General features: G+C 52.3%; 1 protein-coding gene across 2 annotated transcripts in view; it reads left to right on the top strand.

The window, feature by feature from the left end:
• Positions 1–22,054, top strand: part of HPSE2 (heparanase 2 (inactive)) — a 106,279-nt gene that overhangs the window by 81,903 nt on the left and 2,322 nt on the right. For both annotated transcript variants that reach the window (XM_033065986.2, XM_033065985.2), the window contains 4 exons: positions 246–293; positions 8,144–8,237; positions 10,704–10,810; positions 11,597–11,711. In XM_033065986.2, the coding sequence (XP_032921877.1) occupies positions 246–293; positions 8,144–8,237; positions 10,704–10,810; positions 11,597–11,711 (364 nt within the window). The remainder of the gene's footprint in view (positions 1–245; positions 294–8,143; positions 8,238–10,703; positions 10,811–11,596; positions 11,712–22,054) is intronic.

Here is a 22,054-nt window from a genome sequence, read left to right as displayed (position 1 = left end):
AATGATACCCAGAGCTCTGCTGCCAGTTGGGTTTCACTTTGTTGTTCTCAGCTGTGCTTGCTACAAGCATTTGGATTAAGTAGAATTTATTCCTCCTATTTAAGGACTCGAAGGCTTCATTAGGAAGTATTTGTGGGTACAGTGGCACCTTTGGTATCTCATGATGCAGGATGAGCATTGGTTGTTTTAGGATTTCCCCTGTGACAGCACTGAGCTTATCCGGTTTCTCTCTCTGTTTCCCCTAGGTTCATGAAAGTGGCCGGAGGCACGGTGGATGCTGTTACCTGGCAACAGTAGGTATTCACCATTCCTTCTATTTTCCAACTCTCAGTGATCACAGATGCTGGGAACAGAGCTGATGTGCTCTCTGGGTGTCAAAGGGGCAGATGTGCTACAGCCACCTCCTCTGTCCTGCTGAATTTAAACAGGTGAAGGAGGCTCTGCCCTTCTTTGTCGGGCCTCTCAAACAATTACAGGAGTGCCTTTAGCTGAGACACAGGATAAAAAAGCCACTGCCTGCATGCCTGGCCTGCTGGATTGCTGGAAACAGAGCCCTGAACTGCGCTGCTGAGTCTCCAGAGCAGCTGGGCTGACAGGCAGCTCTGGGGGAGGCCTGGGTAGGGACAACAAGGACACAAAAGCCACCTGTGACAGATGTAAGGGACTGTCTGAAAGCTCTTTTCCTTTCACCCCAATCACTGTCTCCTCATGCCCACTGGCCTGAATCTAAACTGGTTCATCCAGACAAGGGAGAGGCATCTTAGTCCAATGGTAAACACATAATGCCCCAGCCCCCACGCTGCTTTGTAAGGCTGACCACAGACACACTGCTGTGTCCTACATGCAGGTGGAGCCCAGAGCTGATATCAGTTAAAAGGGGATGAACATCCAAGATCCTGGCCCAGCTGAGGCTGAGAGGGATGCTGTTACCTGTTTTTCCTCCTGGTCCTACAAATGCTGCATTTCAGAAGAGCAAAGGAAGCTCTGAGCTGCAGCACTGAGTGTAACAAGCACCACGTGGAGAGAGAGGTTTTCTTATTTGAGGGGAAAACCCAAAAAACATATTTTTCTTCCTCTTATTTCCATCTGACCCAGTTTGCATGCTGTGGCCAAAGTAGGCTCCCCAGCAGGCTGTGGCTCTCTGCACTGGGAGTGCAAAGGTGAGGCACTGCACCAAAACTGATGGCAAGAAGGTTTGTGGGGCAGGCAGGAGTCTCTCCTGTCACGGAAAGGACACATGCAGAGACAAGTTGGAGGGAAAAAGCTATGGTGAGACCATTCTGTTCTCAGAAAAAGTGGATTTGCTGTCATGCTGGGTTATACATCCCGTGCAGGATACTGGCCTGAGCATTGGAGCCAGGGTCTCAGGTCCAGGGTGTGGTTGAGTGTGCTGCCCACAGATCTTGTTCCCAAGCTGATTCTTCACAATGAGCCTTCATGAGGTTCTCGGGCTGTTTTGCTGAAGAGCAGTAGTGGGGCTTGTAAAGCCATCACTTGTAAAGGCACTTTGAAGACTTGCTCTTGAGTAGAGCTCAGTGGAGCTTAACATACGAGGTTGTAACAAGCGCATCTGTGGTCTCTGTGTCAGTGGGTTAACCTTGGAGGCTTCTGCAGAAGCAACTGTTGGCATCTTAGAGGGTTTTCTAGCTCCAGACATGACCAGCAACCTGTAAGTCCCATTCCTGGAGCTTGGCTGGGTGTTCAGCTCCTTGGGTTTCCCTGCCAGGCAGCAGCAGCTTGCTGCAAGGGGGACAGTGGGGTAGCAGAGCAATTGGAGCAGGATTTGTGTTACTTACAGGCTCATGCTGTGCAATGATGATCTATGTCTCATCTGGGAATTTGCTTTTCATGATTACACGATGTGCTGATCGCATTTACTTAGTCCAGGAATTTGCTTTCTGCAACAGGGCTTGATGGCTGGGCCAAGCCCTTGGATGAGTTGAAGGAACAATCTTCCAGGCTTCAGATGTGGAGTTTCATCTGGTGTGCAGGGATTCTGCCTGCATGGCTGCTTTGAAACCTTTTCTTACAGGATCAGTCTGAAGTGCTTGTCAGGTCTGGTGCTGAAGCAGCAGCTTGGGGTTGGGAGGGCTGGGGCAGCTCCCCACAAGGGTCAGCAGAGCTGAGCTGCTGCCTGCTGACCCATTTCCACTGCAGCATTCCTGCTTCTCCCCCAGCCAGGGTTTGCAGCTCTGGAGATAGCACTTGTATGTGATTGTGAGGACTGGCAATGGCCACAGCTCTGAGCTGGGCTTCTGTACTGTTTATGAATAAATGTCAAAACAGTGTCTCATCCCTCTGCTCCAAACAGCAAAACAAAACAAAACAAGTTCCTTTGTATCCAAGAAGAAAATTATTAGCAGGAAACTAAACTGCTGTCTAATTTCAAGTATGAGTACTTCAGTTCCAAACCCTAACATTCTCCTGGGATATTGGTTATAAATTTGTCAAATCTGTTATTCCTTTGAAAAGTCTGTGCTCAATCCAGAAAGGGAATTGAGAAGGGAATATATTGCAAGGAGCCTTATTCTCTGTGTGAAAACAGAATACATCTGAAATACAATTGATAGAAAAGTGATACTGGGTAGAAATAAGCAGCTCACCAGTGAGCCTCACTCACTGAACTGAGTACGGTTTCACTTATATACATGACATAACTCAGCATGTGTGCCTCCCTCTTCAGAAGTAAAGTGTTGCTGTAGAGGGTGTGTGAATGGCTTCAAAGTGCTCAGGGAATTTCCTCTAGAGGAGGGTGTGACAGTGGCTCCCAGAGCTTTGGCATTTCCCTGGTGATTTGGATTGTCATGTTTGGTATGAGTAAATGCAGACCCCATCAGCCTTTGGATGTGGGTTTCCCCTGCTCAGAATCCTCCCCAGAGCCATCTCTTTGCTCTGTGCTGGTGTCCTCACACATGGTGAAGATTCATTGTCCACTTAAACCTGCAGCTGTGCCCAGTTCCATCCCCGGGCACACTCTGTCTGCACAACTGCTTTTTCATTCGAAGTGTTGGACACAGTTCCAAGTTTGTCATGTTTAATGGGCAAATCCTCTTGCAATGCTGCCTCTGAAACACAAATCCCTATTACTTACGGGGAAAGTAAATGTTTGCATCTTCAAAACCCATGGACATGTGTCTTTGTGGCTTCTTGGAGAATGCCACTTTCTCTTCCAAGATAGAAAATCACTTGTCCTATGTGGAAAATAAGAGGTGCCAGACACAGACATGTGTGAGATGTTGCTTAAAACAGTTTTGCCTGGCTTGATTTGGGTGACATCTCTTCTGGCCTATTTATGTTGCGTGTGCAGGGGTAGATGCTCAGGAGCAGTAGCACAGGACAGATTCCCCAAAGGTGCCAGGAGGGAGTTGCCCAGCATGGGCACACCCACCAGTCTATATTCCAAAGATGTGCATTTGGGCTAACATCAGCCTGCTGTGAGTGCTCAGAGTGCAGTGTCTTCACAGGCTGTGCCTCGAGGAAGGGGCTGCAGGAAGGACTCTCTGACCCATTTGCACCTGTAAATAAACCTGGTCAGGTTTGTTTGCCGACTGGCTTGCAATCCTCTTCACTGTCTGATGAATAGTTCCTGGCAGCACCATGGCCCTGGCCACCAGGCAATGCCAGGGCAAGGCTGGGGAGATGGCACAGGCCAGGGATGGCTCCCGGTGGTGGGACAGGCAAATGTGTCTTGTCTGGGGGCAGACAAGGGTGTGGGTGTGAGTTGTGCCTTTGGGGCCAGAGAACAGCCCCCAGTCACTCTTCATCAATGCATTTATCAGTTGAGTGATGGTGAGCAGCACCTCTCACCTATGCCTACCAGTGTTTGGAAGGAGCAGATCCCATCCTGCCTCTCCTCCATGAGAAGCAGCGTGGCTGCCCCATGTCCTGTGCTGCAGACACCCTCTCCTCAGGAAGATGCTCAGAGCCACCTGTCAGCAGAGCTATCTCAGTTTCACGGCTGCAGTGGCAGCAGGGTGTCTGTGAGGATCTGCCCTGCTCAGCATCCCTGGCAGGGGGGTGCCCTAATTCCAAGCAGACTCTCCCTGTAGCAGCAGGCAACAAAGTAGATCCGGAAATTCCTGAGCTTTGGGAAGTGGGCTTTAATGCAATTAACTGCAACAGAAGAAGAGGTCAGATAATAGGGGCAAAGGTTTCTCTTTAAAATGAAGGAGGATGTAAATGAAACCAGCTGCCCAGGAGTCACTGCACTGCTTTCATTAAACATGGTACAGTGCTTATGGTCCCATGCAGCCAATCATAGATCTTGCCAAAAAAACATTTTAAATGCAACACGAGACCTGCAGGTGAGAGGACAGAGACACGTAACCAGCACCTGAATCGCCCAAGTGCTCTGGTGCCTGGCACTGTCCTTCTCTGGGAGCCAGTGGGGAGCTGTGTGCAGCCTGGCCTTGCAGCCTGCTCAAAAACAAGGGCATTTCTGACTGGCAGCTGTGTTCAGCCCTCACTACTGTTCTCAGCTCATCTTTGTCCCATGCTAGTTCCACCCAAGGATGGAGGCCAGGAATTGGGGTGGTTCATTTCCTAGCACTGGCATAAATTCTTGCCCAGCCCCTGGCTGAGTCGTTCCTCTGCACCATGCTCTGGTTTGGCCACCTCTGCGGTGGCTCAGTCATACCTCCCTTTGCAAAGTGTGCTGATCTGATCTGGGTTTGTATGGCACATAATGATATTTTTAGAAATGGGGTAATGTAAGCAGAGGGGGGAGAATTTGTCTCAGCTTTGTATAATAAGCATATAATATAATATAATTATATATATATATGTATAATAATAAGTATAATAGGGCACGCAAAAGTAGATGTACATGGCCTTTCCTTCAAGATGTATGTGTCATCTGGGATTTTAGTTGTTAGATCACTCTTTTTCTTGGCTGGCTCTTCTCATGTTCTTGCAGACTGCCTGTTCATAGAGACAATGGCATCAAACTGGGGGACACAATGGCCCAGCTCGGTATACAATTGGCCATATGTATTCTCTACTGATGTCTCCTGGGCTTCAGGGCCAACTCTGTTGCTGTGCCATATCCAGAGCCCACTGAAAGAGCTGTCAGCCTCTGTTGCAGACCAGCAGCTTGTCCAAGAGCTGCTGCATGTGCTCTGCTTCTGCAGAGTCATGGCTGGCAGAAACCCCTGCCCATGCTGGGGAGAGTCTGTCCATTCATCTCCTTGTTGAACTTAGGAGAGAAGGATGTGAGTGCCATGGACCCTGGGGCTGGCTCAGCTCAGCTGCCTGGGAAGGTATTTGTCAGTGCTAGATATCTCTGCAGCTGCTGCTGGCTTTTTTGGAGGTTGAAGAGTTGTGACTGTTTTAGGTTGTCGTTTTGGTTTGGTTTTGTTTTGTTTTAAAGTCAAGTGCACTGAGTCATGGTAAATATCAGCAAAGCTGCAGCCTTTACTCCAAGGAATAATCCACGCCTAATGAGCTCTGCTCCTGCTTTAAAGGCCTGACAGTTGTTTGCATTTTGTGGATTTCTGTACTGCCTATACTGATGGTTAAAACTGTAAAAAGGAAGTGCCCTTAACTCAATGAGATGAAGCCTACAGCTGGAAACCCATTCCTGAGCAGCCAGGTATCAGCACAGACCTTAGTTCCACTCTCTTCCTCACAAGCCTTGTGCAACTGCTGCCATTTTCCCTTTTTCTTAGACTGAGGAGGATGAAACTACCTGTTGGCAACTGGGGACTTCCCAGGCAGATTTGCAAGAGATCCTTGCCCATTTCACTGAAGCTTGTAATTGTCTTCGTGCTCTGTTTACACACCCAAAGCTGAAGTGTTCCCCTCTTCATGCTGCCAGGAAATATGCTACCAAGAATTCTTGATACTGAAGCAGGAATACTGATATTTTATTTCTACCCTTCATACCTCTACCAGTTTCTGTTCTTTGGGCTGTTAATGAAGGTGTCAGAAAAAAAAAGTGACCATGGCAGGTATTCCAGGGTATTTCTCTTCCCTGTGGGGTCTGGGCTGTGCTGAGCACAACAGCACCTCCCCAGGCTGCCTCCACCTGATTTCTGGGGGGGCAGAGCCTCCTCTGGGTCTGCTGCTGGTCCTCTCCCCTTGGCAGTGGAGCTGTGTGTCAGAGCACACCTTGTGCTTGAAAGAGGTGATGAGGAGGTGCAAGCTTGTCTCTGCTCTCCAAAGTGTTTATCCTGGGCTCTGGGACCATATCGGCCAAGGAGCTAAACCCTGCAGAAAACCTGATGTACTGGAGGAGTCATACACAGACTGAGGTCTCTCTAAGTCCATCTTTTCCCTGTGAATGCAACCTTTTTTTTTATGTCTTTCAGCCAGTTTTCAGCCCAGGTAATAGGGTTTTTAGTCCACAGCAGTCTGAAAAAGTCATTTCTGTTCAGTTTTTAAGTGTGGTGCTAAAATCCAAACATCTGCCATCCCCAGAGAACACTGCTTTGTAATTTTGTCTTAAAAAGTAATCTGTGTAAACCCCACCACTGCCTGCTGCTCACAGACCTGCTCTCCTCCCAGCAGCCAGTGTGTAAGGGATAGGAATGATTTTGAACACTTCCTAAATTCTCCCTGGTGATTGTCTCTGCCCTTAGCACCTTCCAGTCACCGTGGATATACAGAAATGCCTCTTGCCTCCTAACCCAGTCACACAATGCTGGGGTGTGCCTGGCATGTTCCCATGCTTTGCTGGGGACACAGCTGGGACTGCATGCCTGGGGGAGGGCTGACAGAGGAGGTTCCTCTCATTGAATGCATTTGCAAGTTGAGCCTGTAATAGAATTCTGCTCTGGGACACTTAGGGACTTGGAGCAGTGAGGCACAAAAATCCTCTCCAAGCACTTGTGCATGTTGTACATGTGCCAGGTGCTCTGAGGCTGAGTTAGCCCACAGCATCCTTTGGGGATGCTCCTGCATTCCAGCACCCAAGTGGAACAGCCACTGCAACTGCTGCAGCTGCTCACAAAGCAGCCCTGGAAAGGTGAATCCACCTTTCCTCAGAGCCCAGGTCTTTAGCCCATCATGAATCCCAGCACCCACGGCTGCACCGGGGTCTGCAGGGAAGGGGAAGGGTCTGTGTAACTGGTGAAATCCAAGTGGATGTAGATCCAGTGAGGGATGGGAGGCAATGACTAAGCCCCACCAGCCCCAGCCAGAGCTTCTGCTGTTCCTGGGAACCTCCATCCCCCCAAACATGGCCCTGACATACTCTGGGGCTTGCTGTGGTGAGTGGCTGATGCACAATGTAGATTTGGGAGGAGAAGGTTCATAAAGTTTCTCTTTCAAAACCTATTTATCAGGAAAAGGGCCAGACAAGGGGTATGCCAGTGCATGCTGCAGCAGGCATCCTGTTCCCTGCAAGACTGGCAGGAGCCTCTGGGAGATATATAAGGGCTGCCATTTCTCTTTGCATGAAGGAGAGTGACATCCCAAGACTCTTCCTTGGGAGGAGCAGGATGGGATTACCTTTAGACACAGGATATGTGCAGACAGGACAGAATGTTTCACCTTGTGTCCCAGAGCCAGGAGACAGCAGTGAGAAACTTCAGAGCCTTCCTCTCACTCTTAGAGACAGATGATTCACATTGTTATCGGCAGCACTGTAGCTGTACTTCATAAAATCAAGCACATGGAGAGCAGAAATCAGCCCCCTGTATGAGAAACACTCCCTGGCACTCGTAGGCCAACATCCCCAACATTCATAGGCCAGAAGGTATTTCTGTGAGAGCAGGACTTCCTCTGCTGGTAACAGCCACAACATCTCTTGACAGGGGAATTCAGCTGTGGATTTTTCTGGAAGAGCAAGCAAGGAAGGTGTAGGTTGTGCAAGAGTGCTGCAAAGCCTTTGCAGGTGGCTCCCAGCCTTTAGAATACGGCCCCCAGGATTTCACCAGCAAAAGAAACTGAAAAACTTCCCATGGGTCCTGAAGTGTAGGATGCTGAGTGTTCAGGGTGTGTCCACCTTACATCCTGTTTTGGAGACTGAAGCATCTGCCAGTCAGGCATGGCCAGAGGGCCAGGATAGGACAGGGTGCCAGTAGAGACTCCCCCAGAGCAAAGGAAGCTTCTTGCTATGGGGCAGCAGCAGAACAGGAGCACATGGTTTTGGGGGCAGAGATACTTCCAGCTGTCTGAACTTGTCTTCTTATTTTCCTTCCAGTTACTACATTGACGGTCGAGTGGCCAAAGTGACAGACTTCCTGAAAACACGGCTGTTAGACACACTGTCAGACCAGATCAGGAAAATCCAGAAGGTGAGCGAGTGCAAAGGGTCTGCAGGGGCGAGGGGACACCATGCCTGCAGTGCCTGGCTGTGGCACAGCTCATGGCCAGCGCTCAGCATCAACCCAGGGGAGCTGGTGTGGGGTAGGGAGGGAGAGGGGCTGTTCCCAGTGCTCCCAGTGAAAATGCAGCCAGCCCTCATTCAGGGCATGGGGGGAAACACCAGGCAGCACAGAGCCTGGCCCCAGGGTGGGATGTGCCGTGGGTTTTGAGGGAAGAGTGGCCACAGGCTGCAGCACAGCATGGGCTGTGCAGGTATGCTGGGACACAGGCTGGATGCACAGGGCAGGAGCAAACACCATGCAAAGCCCTGCTAAGGCAGCTGACTGACCTGAGGCTCCCATCTGTCTGTTCTTGAAGGAGCAGCATGTAATGAGGGTGAAACTGAACTTGCTCCCGAGAACGTGGAGAGGAGCGAGCAGCCAGGTGGTACCAAACCTTCCTAAGCACAGCTGGTGCCATGTCTGCTCAGGAGGGGGCTCCTACCACCTCATCTTGTCCCACGTGCTCACAATGCCTGGAAATGTTGCTTGCAAAGTAGTGACAGTTGTATTCCCAGAGTGATTCTCACTGGTGGAGAATTGTGACCATTATGAATTAGTGTACTTTTACCCTGATGATCATGTTTTGACTGTGTCAGCTGTTGCTGACCTGTGGTGTCAGAATCCATGACTCTGCCTGGCTCATGATTGCTCCTTTCTTTACTGTCCACATGTCTAACAATGGGATACATGACAGGGGCTTTGCAGAGGCGCCAGGGCTGAGACTGACACACTCAGCTGTCAGTCCTGGAAGAAATAAGGAACACCTAGTGAGCAAAAAAGGCCTTAGGGACAAGAGAAGTTGTCTATCCATCTGTCTTGTCTAGGTTTTTAAATCTTACCACTCACCACGATGTTTCACTTGTAATTCCTGCAGGGAGAAACCATAGAATGAGTAAATGACTCAAAGAGGCCCTGGGAAAGGGATGAGAGGGTCAATGCAGCAAAGCTGGAGGAGAGAAGCTGCTTGCTGAGCCCTCTGGCACAAGCTGGGATTCATCCACGTATGTGGATGATAGTCCTGCTATGGGGAGGCATGGCACAGTGGCCAGTGGAATCACTGTGGGGCAAGCAAGAGGCATCAGTTGACCCAGCCCCCATGGGTATAATGCCCTGCCAAAATTGGTGTCCCACCTCTGCTGCAGGTTGGAACCTGCTGGGAATGGTGTGGGACTCCATCCATTCCCAGACCTGAAGCAGGAGATGCCCTTTGGTGCCATTTAGGGGATGCCCTCACATCCACGGGCCAGAATCTGATCTGCACAGGGCAGGGCTGGGGAAGGCTCTCCTGGGAATGCCAGTGTGGCTGAGCAAAAGCACAGCACTGGGTGCTAATAGCCTCCAGCTTGGCTCTGAGTCCGTGCATCCTGCCGGGGCTGATTAGAGCAGCTGGACTTGTCCACTTCCCTGTTTTATTGCTTCCTCTCCGACCGGGGAAGGTGGCGGGCTTAGATAATTACAGGCAGGATGCCAGCACCTCTGGGGCTTCAGTCAGGGTTGTCGACTCTCACAGGCTGTGAGTGGGAGGCAGCCCAGAGCTGGCGTATTTAACATCTTTGAGGGATCCCAGTCCATCCAGCACATTCCAGCGCTCCTCACTAATGGGGCAGGATCCATCAGGCTGCGCAGAGCGTTCCTGGGGCCGCTGGGTTTGCAGACATCTGGTCCTGGGAGCTTGTCACTCAGCCTGGAGATTGCAGGAGTGGGGACAGGGTGTGGTGCCACAGGTTGCTCAGGCTGGGAGAGGGCAGCTCTGGCCATCTGAGCCCTCCTGTCCCATCTGTCCTCTCACAGGTGTCTGCACTGGTGAGGGGCGGGCCAGCATGCTCCCCTGCGTGTCCCACCTGTGCCATGGACCCCTCAGTGGGCAAAAGCAGCCCCTGCTCAGCAGTGGGACTGACTGTCTATGACTGGAGGAATCCCTCTGCTTTCTCCTTGAGTGCCCACCCACTTTTAATCCATGTGGCTCCAGTATGTGGCCCAGTGCCCCACACTGCAGAACCTTTGGGGCTTGGGGGCTGCCCAAGCCTGGCAGCACCTTGGAAGGGGGTATGGAGAGCTAAGGTGACATGAGAGGGCAGTCTGTGGGACAGAGTGCATAGGGAGAGCACAGGGGAAGAGCAGGATCTGGGACTGGGAACATGAGAGTACATTTGGGAGCAGCTCCAGAAGATGCAAGTGGATGTGTGGCAGTGGCAGGAGAGTGAGGAACAGTCTCCAGCACCCAGCCAAGGTAAAGACACAGAGTGACATGGCATGGCCAGGCAGGCACTGACTGTCCAGCAGCACCATCACCGAAGGGCTCCATGAGTCTTCCCATGAGAGAGAAGATGTATGCCTTGGCTTTAAATCACAGGTTCACCAGAGTAATTTTGGTTGCTTTTGTCTCTCATGCAGGTAGTGAACACGTACACACCAGGGAAGAAGATCTGGCTGGAAGGTGTTGGCATGACCTCAGCAGGAGGCATGAACAACCTCTCCGATTCATATGCAGCTGGGTTCCTGTGAGTGACACTGGTTTGCGAGCACCAGGGCACTGCCACCCCCATGGGCTCTGCAGGCTGAGGTGCTGCAAAGGCATTGCAGATGGAAGAGGGCAAGCTCCAGGCCCAGAGATCCCCTCAGTACTCCCTGGCAGCCTGAGTATTGTTAATTTCTTCATTTCATACCTATTGCTCCTCCTCATTTTCTCTCCTTGAAGCTACAACCATTCCTGCTCCTAGGGTTTGTCCACTGGCACAGCCCTGTGGCCTGGACATCCTGCTGCAAAGCCCCAGTTCAGATCTTCAGAGCTGGCTGTGGTCACAAAAGATGGAGGAAGACTGTCTAAGCTTTGCAGGGAAGCACAGGGACATGCCTGGGCTGTCAGGGCTGTGGCAGGCTGTGAGAGTTGAAGATCTTGCCCAGGGCGTGTGAGAAGACAGGCAAAGGTCTGATCCACCCTGCTCAGACAGAGGGTGCAGAGTGCTGGCAGGCTGGGGGAGCACCCCAGGCTGTGGGCAGAGATATTCGGGTCCACACAGGGGCTCAGGCACAGGTTTTAGATGTGCAAGCTGGGCACAGCTGAGGCAGGGGAAGAGACATGCAGACTTGCTGGGGCAGGGATAGTGGGAACCAGTTAATGCCCAGCTCACAAAACCATCTGGAGGCTTCAGCTCCAGTGCTGGAGCAGGGATCAGGTCGGATGTATGAAAGCAGCTGTGCCACTGGGACCAGACAGTCCCCCCATAGTGTCCCCACCATGGTGTCCCCTCCCCATGGTGCCCTGGCTCTGTTCCCTCTGTCCCCAGGTGGCTGAACACGCTGGGCTTGCTGGCCAGCCAGGGCATCGACGTGGTGGTGCGGCATTCCTTCCTTGACCACGGCCACAACCACTTGGTGGACCAGAACTTCAACCCCTTGCCGGTAGGTCTGCCAGGGATGTCATGCTGGTGCTGGCTTCTCCTTGCACACTTGAGGGGATTCTCTCCCTGTGGCCTCTCTGAACTCTGCTGGAAAATGAATTTTCCAGCTCTGTTCCTTACAGTGTTAATAGGAGATGTTAGTTCATGCCAAGCGCACGTTGGAGGCAGATAGGAGAGCGATACCTCTGTAGCTGAAATTTCATCTAATGCCCCAGGATTGGTAGCACAGGAGGGAGGCTGGTACCACTGAGGGGTACCAGGGCAGGCTGGCTAGCTGGAGGGATGGATGGGGCAGGCAGCTGGATCACTCGTGTTGAGTTGGCCCAAGGGAAGGAAGGTTGGAGCTTCAGCACCTGATTTCAGATTTCTAGAAACCAAGGTGAAAGCTTCACAGCGAGCAGTGGATTCCATCAGTGCCCCACCACAACCCTCACTCTTCAGAAACACCTGGGCAGAGGGGAACTCCCAGAACACATGGTGCTGATAAGGAAATCATATGAAAAATCCTGTTAAAAGTAGCAGGTTTCTGTTTCCTCCAGGGGTTACCAAATATACTGCCTTGGAAGCAGAGAGCCTGGCAGAGCAACTGGATGCTCTGTATCTCTCCTGGAAGGGATTTATTGGTCCGTGACCCAGCAGACGCTGCCAGCAGACTGGGGTTCTCTGTTGGAGATGTGCACAACCCTGACACTGTGAGCCTGCCCTTGATGCTGTGCTGGGATCTCAGGGGTGGCTGCAGGGGAGCAAAGGGAGGGAGCTGCATCTCAGTCAGCTCTGCCTACTCAGACAATGAAAACAGCATCCCTGCAACAGCCTGCCTGAGCATCAGGCTGGCTCCACAGAGCAAACCAGTGAGCAGGAGAGCATGGTCCATGCCTGTGCTGCTTGGAGTATCTCCTGGGGCACTTGGTCTCCTTGGTCTGCTCCCACGTGCAGCCTTCCAGCAAGCATACCTGCCAGCTCTGGGGGCCCAGGCTGGGGGGAGCCTGGGGGGCTTTGAGCTTTTTTTGAGATGAACCTGAGCTCACAGCTAGCACTTGATGGATTTTTCCTGAGGAGGCAATTTCCCTGACTAAGCACATCATCCCCTTTCCCAGGGCTTCAAGGCCCTGGCTGGATGGGTGCAGGGTAGCAGATGGATGTGGCCATCTCTCCTGGCACAGTGGGGCAGAGGGCGGCCCATGGCCATCTCTCCTGGCACAGTGGGGCAGAGGGCGGCCCATGGCCATCTCTCCTGGCACAGTGGGGCAGAGGGCGGCCCATGGCCATCTCTCCTGGCACAGTGGGGCAGAGGGTGGCCCATGGCCATCTCTCCTGGCACAGTGGGGCAGAGGGTGGCCCATGGCCAGCTCTCCTGGCACAGCAGGGCAGCAGCCCCAGAGCAGCTGGAGAAGGAGTGCAGCTCAAAACAGGACTGAAGCCAGGGAAGAAGTTAGAGAAATAAACCCCAGGCTGTTAAACACAATGGAAGTCTTTAACTCTGATTTTGCTGTTGTTTTAAAGATAAGTCTCCCAATAAGTGAGGTGCCAATCTCTGTCATGATTATTTCCTCACTCTCCCATGTGCTTCCGCTCTGATCCCACATCCCACCACTGTGCTCCTGCACAGCCTCTGGCAGGTGCTTCCACAACCCCTTTCCCTCCACTCCCGTGCTATAAAAGAGCCAGGGTGAAAACCGACAAAGGGTTTAAAAGCTGCAAATACCGTAAAGCCCAGCAAGCCCGGGCCGTGACCTGCTCCGCGGGACAGCAGCTGCTCTGTTCCCGTGGGAGCTATCAGGAAGATGAAAGGCGCTGGCTGTACCTGCGCGGGGCTGTGAAATACAATCTGCTCATTAGCTGCCATGACAAAGAGGTTTCCGCACGCCGGCTGGGCGTGAGGCAGCTCTCGGCTGCCTGCTGAGAGAAGGGCTGCACCAGCACGGCATCAATCACAGCTCCGGCTGGGAGCTCCTCAGGGAGCTGCGAGCCAGGCCTGGGCTCCCCATGGCAGTCTTTGCACCTCCTTCTCCTCCCCTGCCGCTGCTGATGCCCGCTTCTCCAATAAGAGGATGGTCTCAGGTGGCAGCAGTGGCTTCACAGTGAAATTAGGAAGATGGTCACATCTCTGCTGGGCTTTCCACACACAGCTGACTCATGAGCTAAGAGGCATCTTGTGTCTTTTGGGACATCTTGCAAGAGACATGGTCGTTGTGTGCCCCTCCAGGTCCTTCACCCATGGAAGGGCAGCTTGAGTGCCCATCCTGGTTGTCAGAATTGCCTGTCCACTCTCCCTCTGAGCTCAAGTGTTTTACTGCCTTGTTATTTTTGAGATAACATTTTCATGTATGGTTGGAGCGCTTTTTCTTCCTGAGTGATTGGGGCAGTCAGCTGTATAATAGTCAGAGAAGCCCTTCAAATAAAGCCTTTTGCAGGTACATCAGTCTGCCTGCTTGCATTTAAAACTTTACATGTGTGGGAGTAAGGAGTGGAGGGAAGGAGGGCAGGAGCAGCACCAATATTCGCTCTTCACAGGGCAGTGCCTTTGAAATGCTGATCCAGCATTTAGTACCTCTAGGATCATTTCAGGTATGCAACATCCATACTCTATCTCTCTTTCCTTAATATCTCTCTGAAACAGTCCAGAGGGAAGCAATACATTTATTTCACCCCAGGCAGGCATGAGATTTCTCTTCAGATTCTTATAGAATGCTAAAGACATTTTTCAGTGCTTTTTCACGTGGTACTCACCTCTTTTTTTATCTATTCTTGGTATTGATTTCTGCTCCTTTAATGTGCAGTGCTGTAAGGTTATATCTATGCAGAGAAACTCTTGGGCATATTTCTAGGCAGGACTTGAGGAACACAAACCCCATGGAAAAGCCAAAGCTAAAGCCAGACTTCCATTTCCTGTGGCTCCTGATGGACCTTACTCTAACAAGTATGGGCGGTGCGATACCGAGTTTGGTAGACACACAAAGTTCTTTTCTGCATATAAGATTCATATGCAGGATGAGAAAGTCCTGGAGGGATCAAGGGTGAATCGACAGCAGGGGCTGCCTGCTCAGCTGTGGTGGTAGAAGACAATATGATATTGCCTGTGAATTGATGGTGTCCTTGAGAAAGCATCACAGCAGTGCGAAGGTCTGTGCCCAGCGGTGCTGTGATCAGATGCTTGGATGCTGCGGGTGATTTTTCACCTCCTTGGCTTTGCCCAAAGGCACTGAGGAGAACTCCATGGGAAAGAACATTACTGTCTGTCCTGGAGGAGGGAGGACCCAGGGCTCGTACTGGACCTGTCTGACCTGTCCCGAGTACCTTCATTCCTTAGGGCATGGGTTGGGCCCCAGTGTCCGGGTCCAAGGAGGCAAGGGGCCCTCCGGTGGGGTGCCAGGAGCGGGATCGGGTCTCCCGGCCCTGCTCCCTCCTGCTGCACGTACACACTCCCCGGTGCTCTCATTAGCGGGGCCGGCTTGGCAGGAGGCGCCGCTAATTGCGGCGGAAGGTCCCAGCCGCCTCCCCAGCCGGTCCCTGTCCCGCCCCTGTGCTGCACCCCAGGGATCGCCCCGGGCCGGGGTGCGGGGGCTGGTGCTCGCCCACCTGTACCCATGCCCACCTGGGGGCCAGCAGAGCCCAGCCCTGCCGCTGCAGCCGCACAGCTGCACATCCAGCACCGAGTGAGCGCCCGAGCTGCCAGAGCAGGGCTGTGGCTGCCGATCCCCCTCGGGACCCTCGGCTCCAGCCGCTGTCTAGGACAGGGTGGTCAGGTCGGACTGCAGCGTGCCAAGCAGGCAGAGGCACGGTCCCAAGTCTGGGAGTGACAGAGGGCGGGGAGGGGGAGCAGGTTCAGTGGAGCTTGCACACACACACATGGAAGCTGTTCCTGGTGACGATAAATCTGCTTCGCGGGTGTCTGGCACCCCCATCTGCCCTGCACGCTAGAGCACTGACTCTGGTGGGAATGATGCCTGCAGACAGGGAAGGGGTGGGAGAGGCAGGGATTGGCAGGAGCTGTTGTTAGAGGACGTTTGCTGTGGCCACGGATGGGAGGGATGAACTCCCGGGCAGTTCAGGTGTGCTTGGGGGAAAAGCTCTCCCATGAGATGTAAAGCTAAAGCATGATCTGCTGAGGGGCAGAGTGCAAATGGTGCCCTGTGGAAGTCTCCCAGCGAGCCTTGGCACAACTGCCTGGAGCAGGTTTGAGCAAGGCATCCACTCCACCACCTTGTCCTTTCTGTCATGTCTCAAGGACTGAGGCATTGTCTGCTTTCTGCACCCTCTCTCCTTCCGGGAGTTCCAGGCTAGCTCTGAGGATCATTGTATCTGTGAACAAGGAGACAGATTTAAAGCAGCTAAACTCTGCTTGCTGTCACAGTGGGTTAAGGGGCCTTTCCCTCTTGGTGCACCAGAAAAAAATGTCTCTGAAGTGCATATGCATGGACTCTCAAATGGATCAAAGCCATGCTGTTACTAGCAGCTCTGGCACCCACTCACTGGAGCTGCAAGACACGTGCAGAGCTGGAGCTGGACTGTTCCTCCTGCACTGGAGTCTGGGGCAGAGACAAACTCCATCTGGGACTGGCAGCAGCAGCTTGGTCTTGGAAGGATGGACACAGCCACAGCTCACATCTCCCAGAGGCACCATGCTAGTGCTAAACCTGCCCAACTTGGTCACAGAGCCAGCCCAGGGCTGTGGATGAGGTGGGACAGAAAGACCATTCCCAGAGTGGATTGGTGTTCTGGAAGAACAGGAAACAGAAAAATTGCATTTGGTTTCCAAGCCCTCTGATCTGGCAACTCAGCTCCCTTCCTGTAGCCTGCACTGCCTGGACCCTGTTAGGGAGAGGTGATGACAAAAGAGAAATTTGGCTGTTCCTGCATCTGCTCAGATCCCAAGAAGGTGGGGAGGCCACTGGCTGGAGCCAGGCTGTGATGGGCAGTAGGCAACTTCTACTCACCACTTTCCTGTTTCCTGGGCAGGCTGTCCCCTCATTGCCCCTGATGCCTGGCAGCAATTCCTGTGGCTGCTGCTCCCACAGTAGGAATTTTGCTGTAGACCACTGGCTTGAGGAGAAAACTGCAGGAAGATGTAAAGGCATAAGGCAATGCAGGAAAGAGTGGTGTGAGATGAAGTGTTTGCAGCCGTTAGAGCAGGAAGGAAGAGGATCAGCAGAGTGAAAGCAACAGCTGCCCAGGCAGGGATTCTCCAGTCAGCAGCTTCAGAGGACTGGTGGTGGGGCACCTGCTGGGATGTGGCCCCATCAAAAAAGGGATTGGTCAGCTCAGCCATTCCTTGCATGGGTGGAGGTGTCTGGCTCAAAGCAAAGGTCTGTCCTGCCCGGGAGGAGCAGAGCAGAGGGAAGAGGCAAGGGGCTACTTTGCTGCAGCATCTCTGTGTGCTGTTTCCTCCTCCCCTGCTGCTGCTGGTGCCAGCAGCCTCTGGCAGGTCAGTCCACTTAAAGCCCCCGTGTTTGGGGCTAGGAGGAGCCTTGCTCCCCATTCATAGACCATCTCTGGAGTGTCCCCTGTGGTGCTCACTCACTCACTCCCCAATACAGCAGCAAATGTTGTAGGAGACTGCTCAGTTTTCCAGAATCTCCACACAAGGAGGGGGCACACACAAAACAGCAAATAGATCTTGTCTCTGAGGGTGGGGGCATGAGAGCTCATGAGGGCAGCATTAGCGTTTGAAACTAATGATTTTGACAGAAAATGTCGTTCCCTTCAGGATGAGGCTCTGCCCCACTGTGCTTGTTCACAGGACCTTGCAAAGAGTTTGGCTGAGAAAACCTTGAACTCCCACTTAAGAAGCACATAAAACTCAGGGATAATGTTAAAAGCAGTATTATCCAGCCTTGCTGGAGGAACAAGCAGCTATGGCTTGAACAGGATGTAAGGACCTCCACGGGGAGAAAGCTTTGGATGCTGAGAATCTCTTTAATCTAGTGGAAAAAGAAGGAACAAGAACCACTGGTTGGAAGCTGAAGCCAGACAAATTCAAGACAAAAATAGGAGAGGGATTGTTAACAGTGCGGATATGTAACTGCTGGAACACACTCCCTGGGAAGTGGCAGCTTCTCCATCCCACCAAGCCATCACAACCACAATCACTACTTTTCTGTAAGATGCTTTTGTCAAAAACAAGCCATCAGGCTCAACAAAGGGATAAAAGAGCAAAACCCTCTGTCCTGTGATGCTCAGACCAGCCAGTCCCTATCTCCACACAGCTTGCTTGGACTGTGGAAAAATGCAGATGAAGGTGCAAGAATGGAGCTCTCCGTAACAGACTGTTGAAACTCCAGTGTATGTAAGGCACAGGGGAAGAACTTGGGCAGCTTCAGAAGCAGGAAGAAGCAATAAGAAGTGGCATAGGGTGAGCAGCAGACAGCTGATGCTGCTGGTGACTTGGGAACATAAAGCCATGCCCTGGCAGCCCCAGCCAGAGGAGGTTGTGCACCATGGGCTCACAGCCTACACGTTTGAAATTCAGCTGCCTTTGCTGGTTACAGTCCCCAGGAGACTGTAGGGCTATGGCTCTTTACTCTGGTTTTCTGGTTATGGAAACATCTTCTCATGTAGAGAGCACAGAGCTGAACAAATTCAGCAACAGAGCTGCTTTGCTGCCTCTAGGAGAGAGCACGGGGATAACTCCTGCACTTCTCCTGATGGCTCTGCAGACAGGAGGCTCTGGCTAATAGTTCTGCCTCAGGGTCTGCCTAATCAACCTTGTTTCCAAAAGCTGAAGTCTCTAAAACTTCTGCAATTACATAAAATGTGCAAAGAGATCAAGTAGGACCCTCTGGGCTTTCCCTCTCTAGTGGAAAGCTCATACATCTTCCCTGGCCCCCTGGGGCTCAGAAAATGAGGCTCCCTGAGCTCTGCACATCAGCTCGCTGAACACAAACACCTCTCCTGCCCACAAAGCAGGGGTCCCAGAACAGATCTCCTGAGGCACAAGAAGGCTCTGCCTTCAGGTGCTCCTCACTTGCAGTACTGCTTGATGGGTCTGCAAAGTAATTAAACCAGGAAAGATCCCTTGATTCCCGTGGGACTAATAACAAACTAGATTCCTCTCTGCTATCCCTCCTCTACTGCTACAGCTGTATTTCTGGCTCAGCCCTCACAATGAGAGTCTTCTGTGACTCCAAAAGACAAATCCTTTCTGCAGTTGCACTGGTTGGAGCAACCTGTCTCCCTGGACATTGCTGAGGCTGTCCCTGACAGGATGTCCAGCACCACACTGCACGTTTCTGCAAGGGGTATGTGGGCACTGTCAGCCTGGGGAGCTTGCTTGCACAGAGTGTGCCACATGGGAGCAGGTGTCAGCTGCTGTCAGGGGCTGAGGAAGTGGTCACTGACCAGTGGAAAGGCCACCCCAGTTGCACCCAAGCTGGAAAGAACAACAATTTCCCAAGCTGGTCCCATTTGAACAGGAGCTGGTAGCTGCAGGAGCCCAGCAGCCCTGGCATGATTATGGTTGGGGTTCATTCATGGCAGTGGAATGAGCAGCCCTGGAGCACCAGCTGGGGAAAGTGTCTGCCCTCAGCAGGTTTGTTTCAGTCATGCTAGATATGTGTGTGTGTAATTCATCATCCAAGTGCTTGGTGTCACCAGGTCCTGGTAATTCATTGCAAATAACATGATTTTGGCCCCTCACACAAGTGGATTTGCAATGATGCGAAAAGCTGCAGCTGTCTTCAGTGCTTCCCTGCAGTGAGCTGAAGAGCTCAAGTGCCTTGAGGCCAGTGCTGACACTCCTTTTTCAGCCCCAGGTCATTTTTCTGGCCCCTCCTTTGAACTCTGGTATTTTTTCATCCTTCTTGAAACTGAGACTTTGGAGCTAGCTTTGCCAGCAAGGCGAGGTAAAAGCACTGTTCTCCGCTCACCTCCTGCAGATGTTGGAGTGACACACTGGTCCCCACACTGCCCTGGAGACACTGACTGTGCTGAAATACTGCACACTCAGCCATGATCACTTCACGCTTTGCAGACCAGCTCACCCTAAATCACTGCTGACTGTCATACCCATCCCATGGCACCTGCACGGTTTTTCTCAGAAAAGCTGTGCACCTTTAGCTGCACCAGAAGCTCACAAAACACAGCCAACATTTTCAGAGTGTTTTCACAATCATCCATCCTTGTGCCCAGCTTGAGAGATGCTGAATGGCACAGCTCTGCCCACGAGCCATCATGGCAGGAGCCTGGGGCTCAATGCTCCCAGCTCTACAGGGTTATTCAGAGCTTCCTTGGGAAGAGCATGTACTGAGATGTGAAATTTGGCAGCAGCTGGGGCAGGTTATGGAGCTGGGCAGGCTTCCAGGACTCCCACATTACAAACCTTGCTGCTGCTGAGCCTTGAGAGTGGAGGGACACTGATGTGGAAGCAGTAAATCCCTGGGGACCACCCAGCCCAGAGGGGTGAGTGCTCGGCTGGAGCTGCTGGAGCCAGCTCACCATGGAGGCAAGACCACTGAGAGCCCCCAGCAGAACAGCTCTTGAGATCCATATGGAAATTCTGAGGGCAGACACTGAAGTCTGGCCTCCATCACTCATAACTTGTAGGTGAAAGCAACATCTCATCAGTGGAAGGGAGGAGATAAACCCCACAGGGCTTCTAGAAAAGACCCAAAAGTCTGAACTGACAGGTAGCTCAGGACACCGAATGTAGTTTTAACTCATGACCATGAGGCTAAAAACTGATATCTGTGCTTTTCTCTGTCCTCACTACAAACTCAAGTAGTTCCTCATGTAATGACTCTGCTAATTAGGGTGGGACTCCAGAGAGACAGCAGTACTGTTTCTCCTGCCTGCTGTGAGTCTGAGCAGCACAGGCTGGCACTGCTTCCCACAGAAGCTCAGTGCAGGCAGGGACATCCTCAGGCTGCAGAGCAGCCCCAACCATCCAGCAGGGTCAGGGGCAGAGGCATGGCCTCATTGACAGCACACACAAGCAGCATTGACCAACTGCAGCTCGTTCTCCCTGAGAGCTTTGGCCTGAGCCATCTCAGACTACGCAAGTCTCTCCCTCCACACTCACATCTCCTTTGGGGCCCAGAGTTTCCAGAGGAAGCACTTACCAGGCTGGTGTGGCACAAAGCCCCGTGGTTTTGGCTGGGAATAGCAAGAGGAGAACAGAAGGTGGCTTTTCCCCCAGCGTTATGCCAAAGTCTTGCCCAGAAAGTGAGAAGTGTGTCTGGATCTCTCTTTGGCAGACCAACTAAGTGCTGATGGAACAGATCAGCTTCTGTGGAACTGGAAAGAGCATGGGGCAGGCAGTTCAATCTGGCTGGTGGGTTTTCACCTTGTGCTGGTCACTGGTGCCCCACTGCTTGGTTTTATATCCTGACCTCTTTACCTAAAATGTATGTTAATCAGGGCTCAGGATGGATAACTGAGTCTGTATAAGATATCTGCACTTCCACCTGCCCATTCTGCCCTGCATCCTGGGGGCCTGGAGACCCCATTCCCAACCACATGCTCTTCTGGGATGCAAGACCCCTTCATCACACTATTCTGACCATGCAGGGCTTTCCTTGCCCTTCCCAGGCACTGAGCAGAGCCACAGGGTGCTTGTTCAGTACTCATTTCCTCCTCACAATGCACACCTGACGGGTTGAGCAGCTCCTGGTGCTAGTGTGACCATCACTGCTGGACATTTCACATTGCCAGCAGGGAGGGGGGATCGTCCCAATTGCCCTGGGGCACATGGCCCCTCTAGGACATCCAGTCTAGGATGTTCAGAGGGTGTTTATGTGTGTGAAGGTGACTGAGCACTCTTAGGCAGTACTCAGAGAAGCAGGATAAGAGGCTCCATCTCCCCAGCATCACCTGGTGTGCCTGCAGCAGCAGCAGGGCCAAAGCCTCATCCTGCAGAACAGGAGATGAGGACCTGAGCCTGCCCTTTCCCTTCCCACAACCCTGCTTCATTTACTACACACCTCCCAGCTTCTGCAGCGGATGAGGGGGGCCCTGCAGGCAGCAGCCTCCGTCACCACGCAGCCTTACCTCCCTCCCCAGGGCTTGAGGCCCATCCTGTGTGCTGTGCAAGGCCATGCCCTGTGGGAAAAATACTGTGTGATGACTTAATTAAGGTTGCATCATTTATGCATGTGTGTAGAGTATGAGCATTTCCTCTTTCTTGAGTGCTTGGCTTCCCCATGCTCCACAGGGGGCTTCAAAATGGGAGAAATACCTCTGGGAAGCTGAGCACCCTCAGCAGTCCCAAAAGCCAGTGTGCCATGAACACACAAAGAGCAGGGGAGAGTTCTGATGTGCTCCAGCTCTGTGTAGAGAGTGGGGGAAGAGCCTGCTTCAGAGACATCACCACCCTGTGTGCATCAGCTGGAGCTGGTGTGCAGGTGCACA

The sequence above is a fragment of the Catharus ustulatus genome, chromosome 8, assembly GCF_009819885.2.
Source record: "Catharus ustulatus isolate bCatUst1 chromosome 8, bCatUst1.pri.v2, whole genome shotgun sequence".
Lineage (NCBI taxonomy): Eukaryota > Metazoa > Chordata > Aves > Passeriformes > Turdidae > Catharus > Catharus ustulatus.
This window is presented reverse-complemented; position numbering and strand designations above follow the sequence as displayed.